Raw genomic sequence first — 11138 nt, 5'->3', positions numbered from 1 at the left:
CACTCAATGGAAACAAATATTTCATTTTGTTTATTGATGATTTCAGTAGGTTTTGCTGGATATTTTTTCTTAAGCAAAAGTCAGAAGCCATTCAATACTTTATGAAGTTCAAAGTTCTTGTGGAGAAGCAAACTGATCAGAAAATTAAAGCCTTAAGATCAGATAATGGCTCAGAATACACTTCAAATGAGTTTAAAGCCCTGTTAACTCAAGAAGGAATCAAGCAATTTCTTACAGTAACCTACAGTCCTCAGCAAAACGGTGTGAGCGAGAGGAAGAATCGTACTATTATGGAGATGATCAGATGTCTATTATTTGAGCAACAAATGCCAAAATACTTTTGGGCAGAGGCTGCAAATTTTGCTGTGACTTTGCAAAATTTAATACCCACTACAGCTTTAAATTCAATGACACCATTTGAAGTTTGGCATGGATATAAACCATCTATTTCAAATGTGAAAGTATTTGGCTGCATTGCATATGCCCAAGTTCCCCAGCAAAAAAGAACCAAACTGGACTCAAAAACCCAAATCTCAATCAACTTGGGTTATAGCAGTGTTTCAAAAGGATATCGATTGTTTAATGTTAAAACAAAGAAAGTTTTCATAAGTCGAGATGTAGTGTTCAATGAAGACATTCACTGGAATTGGATGAAGAATGAAATTGCAGAAAATAAAAATGATAATGTTGCGGTAAACCTGGATGTTTTTGAAGAAGAAGCAGGACATGAGTTAGATGATAATATCGATGACATACCAGTAAGAGGAATTCGATCTTTACAAGATATTTATGAGCAATGTAACGTTGCTATAACTGATCCATGTTCCTATATTGAAGCTGCATCTGATGAACAATGGAAACTTGCTATGGAGGCTGAAATGACAATGATTAAAAGAAACCAAACCTGGATTTTGGTTGATAGACCAAAACATCAAAGAGTTATCAGTGTAAAGTGGATTTTCAGAACCAAGCTAAACTCTGATGGCTCAATAAATAAATTGAAAGCCAGGTTGGTGGTGAGAGGTTTTTCTCAAGTCCATGGTGTGGATTTTTTTGAGACTTTTGCTCCAGTGGCAAGGCATGACACCATTAGACTTCTTGTAGCACTTGCAGGAAGGGAAAAATGGAGGATTTGGCACATGGATGTTAAATCTGCGTTTTTAAATGGGACTATAAGTGAAGATATTTATGTCGAGCAGCCTGAAGGATTTGTTGAGAAAGGCAAAGAAGACAAAGTCTGTAAATTGATCAAGGCTCTTTACGGTTTAAAGCAGGCACCAAGAGCTTGGTATAAAAAAATTGATGCTTATCTGAGGAGTAACAAATTCTTTTGCAGTGAAAGTGAACCCACCTTATACGTGAAGAGTTCACTGGGTAAAATCCAACTTTTTGTCTCAGTTTATGTAGATGATTTACTTATAACTGGACCAAATAAATCTGATTTGAACAGCTTCAGAAATAAAATGAAATCCGAGTTTGATATGAGTGACTTGGGTGAAATGAGTTATTTCCTTGGTTTGGCAATTCAGCAAAGGTCAGACTTTATCTGCTTGCATCAAAAAAAATATGCAGGAGAGCTGTTAAAAAGATTTAAAAATGGAAGGTTGTAAGCTTGTGTCTACACCACTTACTACTGGAACCAAACTATGTAAAGATGATGGAAGTACCTTGGTTGATGTTACTCAGTATAGGAAATTAATTGGTTGCTTGCTATATCTCTCAGCATCAAGGCCAGATATAATGTATACCACTAGTCTGCTTTCTCGATTTATGCAATCACCTACAAAGACTCATTTAACTGCTGCAAAACGAGTTTTGAGGTATGTGAAAGGGACTCTAAATTATGGTCTTTTGAATGGACAAGTTGAAAATAAAGAATTGGAAGGGTATAGTGATAGTGATTGGGCTGGGAGTTATGATGATTCAAAAAGCACCAGTGGATACTGTTTTTCTTTTGGAAGTGCTATGTTCAGTTGGAACTCAAAGAAACAAGACATTGTTGCTCAATCCTCTGCTGAAGCAGAGTATGTGGCTGCTGCGTCTGCAACAAATCAAGCTCTGTGGCTTAGAAAGGTACTTTTGGATTTGAAGTTTGAACAAATAAATCCAACTGTTCTCTGGTTAGACAATCAGTCTGCTATTGCTCTGGCTAAAAATCCAATTAATCACAGTAGAACCAAACACATCAGGATAAAGTTTCATGTAATACGAGAAGTTGTGACGAACAATGAAGTTGTTGTAAATTACTATGGTACTGATGATCAAATAGTAGATATTTTTACTAAGGGATTATGCAGAGAAAAATTTGAGTTGCTTAGAAGCAAACTGGGAATGGGCAACGTCGACTTCAAGGAGGTGTAATGGAATTTAAAGTCTCGGTTGCAGAGCATGACATCAACACTTCAAAGATAAGGATGTCCATATGTCAAAACACATGACTTAGAATTTTATCCTTAAGCAGTTAAGCAGTTTTTTTTTTTAAATAAAGGCCACATGTTGTGAGCCGTTAAGAGACAGCAGTTATCAGTTGTGCTGTCTTTGATCCCCTATTTTTAGAGTAACTGTTTCTTGCTCTTATCCTCTCAATATTTGTGTATAAATACACTTACTGCAGCAGTGAAAATAATCCATTATTTTTTGTTTTCAATTTATCTCTTTTATGAAATTCTCTCTTATAAATATTCTCAAAAGATCAACAACTGCAACCAGACCTGATATAAAGCATGTTGTAAGCCTTATTAGCAGATACGTGGAGTATCCAAATTCATCTACTTGCTGCCAAAAAAAATTTTCGGTTACTTAAAAGGTGCCATTAACTATGGGTTGCTCTACGAAAAGGGAAAAAGGTCAGATTTATTTGGCTTTACAGATAGTGACTACGCAGGAGACCCTGATGACCGGAAGAGTACACCGAGGTATGTTTTTGTGATGGGCTCAGGGGCAATCTCGTGGTCCTCAAAGAAGCAATCAATTGTGACATTATCATCCACAGAAGCTGGGTTCGTAGCAGCAACATGTGCTTGTCAAGCAATCTGGTTATGGAATATTCTTGAGGAGCTTCATTTCAAGCAAGAAGAGCCTACTCCCATTTATCGTGACAGCAGTTCAGCAATAAAGCTCTGCAAAAATCCTGTTCTACCCGGAAGAAGCAAGCATATTGATGTGAAATACCACTTGCAGGATCTCACGAAGGATGGAACCATTGATCTCATTTTCTGCAGAAGTGAAGACCAGGTGGCAACTATATTTACCAAACCCCTCAAATTGGCTGCGTTTCAAAAGCTTTGAGAAATGCTAAGAGTTTGCAATATTGAAAATTCAATTTGAGGGATGATTTGTTGCAGCAAGGTGTTATTAAACTGAATGTGTTTTGCACATCAGTTTGAGGGATTGTTAGAGATATTTATTTGCTATTCTAGTCAATAATCCTAGTTCTTAGGATTCACTGTTTTGTTTTTAACCACGTCTTTAAAAAGTGGTTTGTTATTTACCAAGTGTGTAGGTAGTTGTGGAGTCGTGCTATTGGTATTTGCTCTATAAAGTGATTGTAAGTTCTGCCAAGTAAGTGTGAACAAAAGTTTATCCATTCTGTTTCTATCTTCTTCCTTTTAGTCTATAATTTGTTCCTTTAATAACACGAAGAAGTTTACCCAATAATTGGGTGTCCAGTTCATTATTCCACAAAGACCTACACCTCAATGAGAAAGCAGAGAGAGATAGAAACTGTGGAAGATGATGGTATTCAATATCATACTTCAGATAACCCGAAATACTCTCAAAATTGTAAATGATTACATTCTACCAACTTCCTTTGAGTAGACAAACTCTCTATACACATAAGAATACACTTATCATTGTCCTCTTTCAGCCTGTATATGAATTTACCAGCTAAGGTTTCGATATGAGGCCCAGTTCTATTCCAAATGAATTAGAGCATGGAAAGAATACATTATCAAGACACTGCTGAACTCCCAGAATCACTCCACCAAAAACTCACAGAAAAACTTGTTGTTAAGGATCGCACATAATGCCACCATTTCGGTGGGATATAAAGCATTTCACCTTCCTCCAAAATGCAGTCTAGGAATTCTAAGTCACGAACCTTTGGAAACTCTACATCATCCATATTGTCTAGATCAACCTTCAAAAAAGAGATCTTTGGTCAGTATTCAGCAAAAAAGCCTTTTTACTATTAAGGTACCAAAAGAAAAGTAAAACTGCCCCTTAAACTGCCTGCATAATGAAGGGGATCTATAGTAGGAGATAACTTGCATTACATATCCAAAGTAAATAGCCATAAAATAAAGGCATATAATGCTCTTGATGAAATCCAGAAGCTCTACAACTTTTTCCTTCAGCCTACCACATTAACTTTTACAGCCTTAAACATTATTCACATAACAGTTAAGAGATATTAAAAATTGAGGAAAAAAAAGGCAATATAGCACACAAATGAACAAGGAGCTACTAGAGAATGCAATTATTTAACATCGATACTAGACAAGCTTCTTCTACCCTATGCAAGGAAGTGTCTGCTCTGCTGCAAATTAACTGAGCTAAAAGCTTATCGTGCAAATAGCAGGAACAAATCTAAGACATTGCCACCTAGTTGAAAAATAATAGATGCAAGTTTAATTAAAAATCATAAGAAAGCCTAATCTGACACCAGATATGCACACTGCACTCACCAAGATAAAAGAAAACAAAGATGATTAACCAACAGAGTATTAGATAACCCAACAGGCAGGCAAGGTGTCTGAGTGAGAGAGAGAGTGTTTGTGCATGTGTCTTAAGAGACTATGGATGATTTGTGGGGATATAAGTTGTCTCATTCAAAATATCAAGTGAAATCTTGCAAAAAGTTCCGCTACCTGGCTGGAATTATTGAGCATTGTTTCACTGTATGGGTAAAGCTCCTCAGAATATGAAGCAGAGTAGAGTCTTACATACTTTTTCCCAACAACCTGAAATTAGGAAGTATAATAATGATTGAGGAAAAACTAAATCCACACAGAGATAGGTCTAAAGTGCACCTACTATCCACCAACCAATGTGCATAAAAAGTGCAGCATAAAGGAAATGAAAAATGACAGAAAGCTATTTAAAAAAATTTAAAAGAAAAAAAGGAAGAAGAAGTTCATGCCAGGCATTGGCATCAAGCATGTTAAATAGTTGAAGAGATAGAATAGCTATTTGAAGCAATACTCTTGAAGAGAAGCATAAGTCAACCATCACCAATGAATTACTGGTGCTCTTCCATAACACAGCTCAAGAAATGCTATATGCTTCCCCAACTCACATTATTACCCTTTCCATAAAGGAGATGATTGAATGAATGCCTCTAGTGGCATGAACAGTAAGACATGTGACCCCTCAGATGATTTGGTACTTACAAGAATGCATGTTAAAACTGGATATTTACATTGTGTATATTTATTTAAAAAGAAAATTAGAAGAGGAAACAGATTAAAACATTTTTAATTTCATGCGAAATCAATTCCAACCAAATGCCCAATGGTTTTCCATTTTAGGACCCCAAATCAAACACACTATCTTTTAAACTTAACAACCAGGACATCCAATTTTGCATGCAAATACTCCAACAGACCCAAAAAGTGAAGCAGAAATTAAATGCCTGATGACCTAAATATATCAAAAAGCGAAAACAGAAATATATAACAATGTTGGTTAAGATGATTTCCCTGATTATGCAAGAAAACATCCCTTTATTCACTGAGTTAAAACCCCAACAGATACAAATACAATTCATATTAGGGAGACCTTGACTCCCTAGGCTGCTACTCATTATTTACTCAATACAAACTGGAAATTCTCTTTTGTGATTGATTCAGTAGATGGTAAATAGCTACTCATTTTCAAATGGCTAAAATACTAAATAAGCCCCTAAACTATCTCAAATTTCTTTAAAACAAGCCCATATTCTTTGATTATGCCCAGATAAGCTCCTATTCTATGATTTCTATCCAGATAAGCCTTCATGTTGACAAAAAGTTGTCCCATAACACACATTACCTTAACAGCTACTAAGCTCATAGCCAACTGGCATCCTTCACACTCATGGAAGACAACGTGGCTTTTTTGACATGGTAAAATTAGACTGGAATAACCACATCTTGGGTGGGAAATTTTTCCGCTCAGCCAATTTCACCACATCAGGAAAGCTACATCAACATCTATATGTGCAGAAAATACCAATTGGCCAACTGCCATTAAGAAAACATTATACAAGTACATCTTTTCGTCAAAATAAGAGCCTATATGGATACAAATCATAGAATAGGGGCTTGTTTGGGTACAGTATAATAATAGAGGCTTATTTGAGAAAAAAGAGAAAGTTCAAAAACTTATTTAGTATTATTTTAGCCTTTCCAAATCCAAACCACTTAGAGGTTTACCAATTTGAAGCCTTCCATACATGTGTACATAATATGTAAAATAATAGTACAAGATAGCATGTCAATGATAGTTCAACTCATTTAAGAATGAGCATAACAACCAGATTGGACATCTAGCTGAAACAAATCAAGCAGTGGCAAAAGGATTATATGCATTATTGCATTTAGACTTACTGAAACTGGTCTATGCATGATTGAATGCAATATAGAAAAATAAATTGTTATCATGGGGCACTATAAGAACAACCAACCACCTACCCCAACCGAAGGGAGAAAAATTTCAGACCATTAACATGTATAGCAGCACAGTAAGACAAGACAAGCTAGTACTTCTAAAATAAGCTAAGCTCCAATATAGAAGTCACATAACATCTCAAATTGGTAGCTTCAGAGTTCCCCAAGGTTTTCATCTTAAGCCTAATGAGGTTTTAAAGCAGTTTCATGAGACCACAATTCCTTTTTACCATTTATTATGAATAATTAATGCATACATCCAACTGTACAGTACCTGAGCAAGTACATTATGGTGTGGATCATGGTGCAATGGTGTCACAGTCCCAGCTGGACCAAACCATGCATTGAGAGATCTCAACTCCCCACCCCCAGCGTAACAGTAATCAGGAATAGAAATGTCTTTCCGCAGCTCATTTATCTGCCATTATTATAGAATAGCAATAATTTAAAGGCTTCAGTACACAACAGTGAAATTAAATCTTTCAAACATAAAATAAGAATGAGGATAATACTACCTGATCAAACAACTGGTGTTGTGCAAGATAGGTGGGGACCTTACTTCTGCAGCCATTAGATTGAACCCTCTCAAGAAACTGGGAAAATGTAATAAGTTCTTGCTTCCATTCTGAACATAAGTAGTTTTTTCCAACCTGAAGAGCATTTCAAACTTTACCAGTTTTCAGTTAAAAAATTAAGAAGTTATTATCTATGCATCAATTATTCTTGCCAAAAGATAAATAAAAAAAATGAATTGGAACTACATGGTTCTCAAAATACAACCTCTGTCATCAATAAGAATTCTTATTGACAATAACCAGGTGGTAAAGATAAAAGTAATTTTACAATTTTAAAGACTAGAAAATCTTCTTTTTTGGTTCATTGGATATGCAGGAGCTGGGCTAGAACCCAGCCCTGCAGGAAGTCCACCACCCAAAGAGGGTGGATGAACCATCAAGGCCAAACGCCAGGTTCCTTCAGTTAACCATTTTTAATCTCAGGGCAGTTAACCGATCATGAGTAGAAGTATATAGGCTGCTTTACAAAGTTTTCACATCAAGAATACTATAAACAAGATTTTTAGTACAGCACTTTTTTCTTTTTTTACACTTCTTGCAGCTTTGCAGAATAAATGAAAAAAACCTGTTTGGTTCACAATAGTCCCCACTGTAACAGTCCTTTTTCTGCAAGATTTATCCAACTGAGAAGATCTGAAGCTTCTTTCCCATTCTTCTTCAATAAATTACAATTAATAGGAATCATATTATCTCACAAGGATTCCATTTCTCATATCCTTTTCCAACAAAATTGTCTAAGAACTACAGATAATCACATGAAACTCAACCAAAGAAGTAAGAAAAAGAATAAGGTAACTCACAGATTAGAAAGGGTTTCGTTAGGAAAAAGCTTGAATATTTGCAAATACTGGGTGTGTGTGCCCACTAGGTTGGCTGATTGTGACAAGGTAAGCAAATTCTAGCTCTAGTCGCAATACTATTCTTGACATGGGATAAATAATTCAGAATCAAGAAGGTGTAGAAGGATATTCGGATTCAAAGTTGGCAACAATGGCTCCATCCACTAAGGATTATTAGTTCAGTGGGGATACACTTGAAGATCCATTATTTGATAACCTTGCAGTCAGTAAAACCATCAGCTATGCGAGTCTTGGCAGGTGCCTAAAGATGGAGTAAGTTAACTACAAGGTCTACAAAAGAAACAAAAGCATCAATATCTTTAACCTAGTAATAGCTCATTGAGCATATGAATAAATGGTTCGCCTCCGGAACCAAACTAAAACTATCAAGATCTATGTAAGAATACAACAGATGAGTTGCCAACCACGTTAAATTATCAAGATCCACATACTAGCGCACCTTAGCTTAAATTCTGGGAGCAACCAATTAAGATCACTAACAGAGTAAATAGTCTCAGTTAAGCGACTCAAGCTTGCCTAGTAAATGTATGATGCCCTGGAACATCCCTAAATCAGGGTAACACCTATAACTTCAAATTATGTTGAAAAATAAAAAGCAAAAAACTATTTAAACAAAAAAACAAAAAACATATATTTAGCTAGGATATAAGGCATAGAATATTGTCTGAAGAAAACAGAATAGAAAAGAGCATTTGTAGTGACTCTGATCTCTACTGAAATTTAATAACAAACAGGAAGATTAATCACCTCAACTGGAACTGTACGATCACCAGCAACCCTTCTTAAGTAATCCATATCATTCCACCTTGTCCTGGCTGCCCAATGTGTCATACAATCAGTAATTATAACTGGAGAACCAGAAAGGAAATATTCGCGTAGAAATCCCTCCAAAGATAGGGCAGACCTCCTCCCCACAATCTTAGAAGACAAGGATCTTATTGGTAAAATCCGTAATAGCTACAGGATGAAAAGGCAACAGAATGAGTCATAAAATTCAAAATATCATATTCCCACACCAATTTCTCTTTATCAGCAACATACCAACCAACGTAATCACAAGCAACAAATTACAGCAAAAAGGAGGTCAACATGATAAAATGATGAAAAGAGAAAATATATAGTGTCAACAGCAGAACTAAAGAAATGGGAATGAGTGAGTTACCCTGTTTTTATTTTAAGTTATCAGTTTAAAAAATAAATACTAGATATAGCAAATATACCCAATTACACCTTCCAAAAGTTGAATACCCTTTAGGAACAGGCAAGTGTGAGTGTGTCATACAAAGATACTCTTCCCCCTTTCCCCTGTGAACATGTGTCTGTATGTCAAGCTCATTGTTCATTCTCAACAAATACAAAATAAAAAGATAGAGGATATTTGTATAATAGAATCCATATGACAACAAGTTACAAGAAAAAAACTCTACATTTCTGTAAACATCAAATCCAAATTAGCCACAAAGAACAAAGTACAGCTCCTATAATATTATGTCCTGATTGTTTAGCGCATTAAAGGCATATAAAGAATAATGAAGCAAGAACCAAATGATTTTATATACTCAAAAATATAGAAAAGGTTACAAATAGTATTTATAACCCACAAAAAGGATCCAAAGCTCAAAGAGTTGCCCAATGTCAACATTTCACCAAACAAGCAGATGTCAAATAAACAAACAAATACTTATAATCAAATAAAAAAAAAACCCTAAACTACACTCTGGAAGCCCAAAGATCCTAAATTCTAACATATTATAAATATGATCAGCCAAATGGGCATTTAAAGTCACATAAATAAGCATATAAAGCTCAAGAGGACATTAACATTTACATGGCAATCAGAAAAACTAATACTATAATCAACTCACAGAAGAGAAAACCAAAGCTCCATTTGGCTGTTGGATTTTCTATTTACATTTTGATTTGTTCCAAAATTGATGAAAAGCAAAAGCAAAAGCAACTAGTAAAATGCATAATCTTATTTAATTAAAAAATGAAAACAAATAACTAAAGTGTAACCTCAGTCAAGTATAAATCTATCATATAAAGGAAAACCATGCATTTTGTTATTGAAAAAATAAAGAAAGATTCATTTTCCATTTTTAATTATTAAAAACATTATTTTGCCATGTATAGAAACACTCTTTTTGGCTATAATATCAAAAGGAACGACCACAAGGAAACTACACTAAACCCATAACACAAAATCCTTTAACATTATAACTATGCTCAACCAAAAGCACGAACATAAATACATCTGGTAAATGGGTACACATTGGTACTAATCGTGATTGGTTAAGATACTATTCTGCTTTTTCATTTCAAGGAGGAATTACGAAATTCTTTCTATAAATATAACCTTTACCACTGCCTTTAACAATTTCCACATTAGTCAGAACAAGCCAAAAAAAAATGTAGAAAACGAACGTTACCTCGGACTTATCAAGCTGCTCCGGACACACCAATAATCGACACCTTGCTTTTTCGGGATCCTCATTATCAGCATCAGCTCCTCCGTTATGATCCCGTCTTGCTTTGGCGGCCGAAACGGCTTCGATTGCGGAGTCCAAATCTTTCCTAAGCAAAGGACCGCCCATTATGATGCCCATATCCAAAGCCCTAAGAGCATCTCTAAACTCACCATTCGAGAAATGGAACTTGGCCATGTGGAGGCACGCCATGGAGTAAGCGTCACGCCAGACGGGGAGAACGGAGTGCCAAGGGCCAGAGTGAAGTTGCTCCCATGCCATCTCACGCGCCGCCTCGGCAGCCCGTTGGTCGCCGGCGGCAGCTAAAGTGGCCATGCGAGCATAAGCATAGCCGCCATGGGAGGTGATGGATTGGAGAAGGGCAGGGGACTCGGAGTCCAGGGTTGGAGTTGAAATTGTGGTAACGGTGGAGGCGGCGGACATAGGTGGCAGTGAGGTGATGCAGCGGGGGGAGATATTTGGTGAAGGTGGGGTGGGGGTGTGTTAGGGGCATGCACTTTTTAATGATTAGTGACGGGAGATATTTGGAGAGGGTCGTTGGATATTTATACCATGGATCTTATAATC

General features: G+C 36.2%; 1 protein-coding gene across 2 annotated transcripts; it reads right to left on the bottom strand.

Annotated features, from left to right (window-relative positions):
* Positions 1-3724: 3724 nt before the first annotated feature.
* Positions 3725-11138, bottom strand: JMJD5 (2-oxoglutarate (2OG) and Fe(II)-dependent oxygenase superfamily protein). Of its 2 annotated transcripts, XM_018128448.2 has the most exons (6): positions 10515-11135; positions 8833-9042; positions 7166-7300; positions 6925-7068; positions 4872-4964; positions 3725-4141 (listed from the first exon to the last, which is right to left on the bottom strand). In XM_018128448.2, exons 1-6 carry the CDS (start codon positions 10992-10994, stop codon positions 3953-3955), a joined length of 1251 nt encoding a protein of 416 aa, XP_017983937.2. In that variant the 5' UTR covers positions 10995-11135; the 3' UTR covers positions 3725-3952. The 2 variants fall into 2 exon arrangements, with proteins under 2 accessions (XP_017983937.2, XP_017983938.2); XM_018128449.2 differs by lacking the exon at positions 4872-4964 and having other exon boundaries at positions 10515-11138.

This window comes from Theobroma cacao, chromosome 9 (assembly GCF_053813885.1).
Source record: "Theobroma cacao isolate CCN51 chromosome 9, ASM5381388v1, whole genome shotgun sequence".
NCBI classification, from domain to species: Eukaryota; Viridiplantae; Streptophyta; class Magnoliopsida; order Malvales; family Malvaceae; genus Theobroma; species Theobroma cacao.
This window is presented reverse-complemented; position numbering and strand designations above follow the sequence as displayed.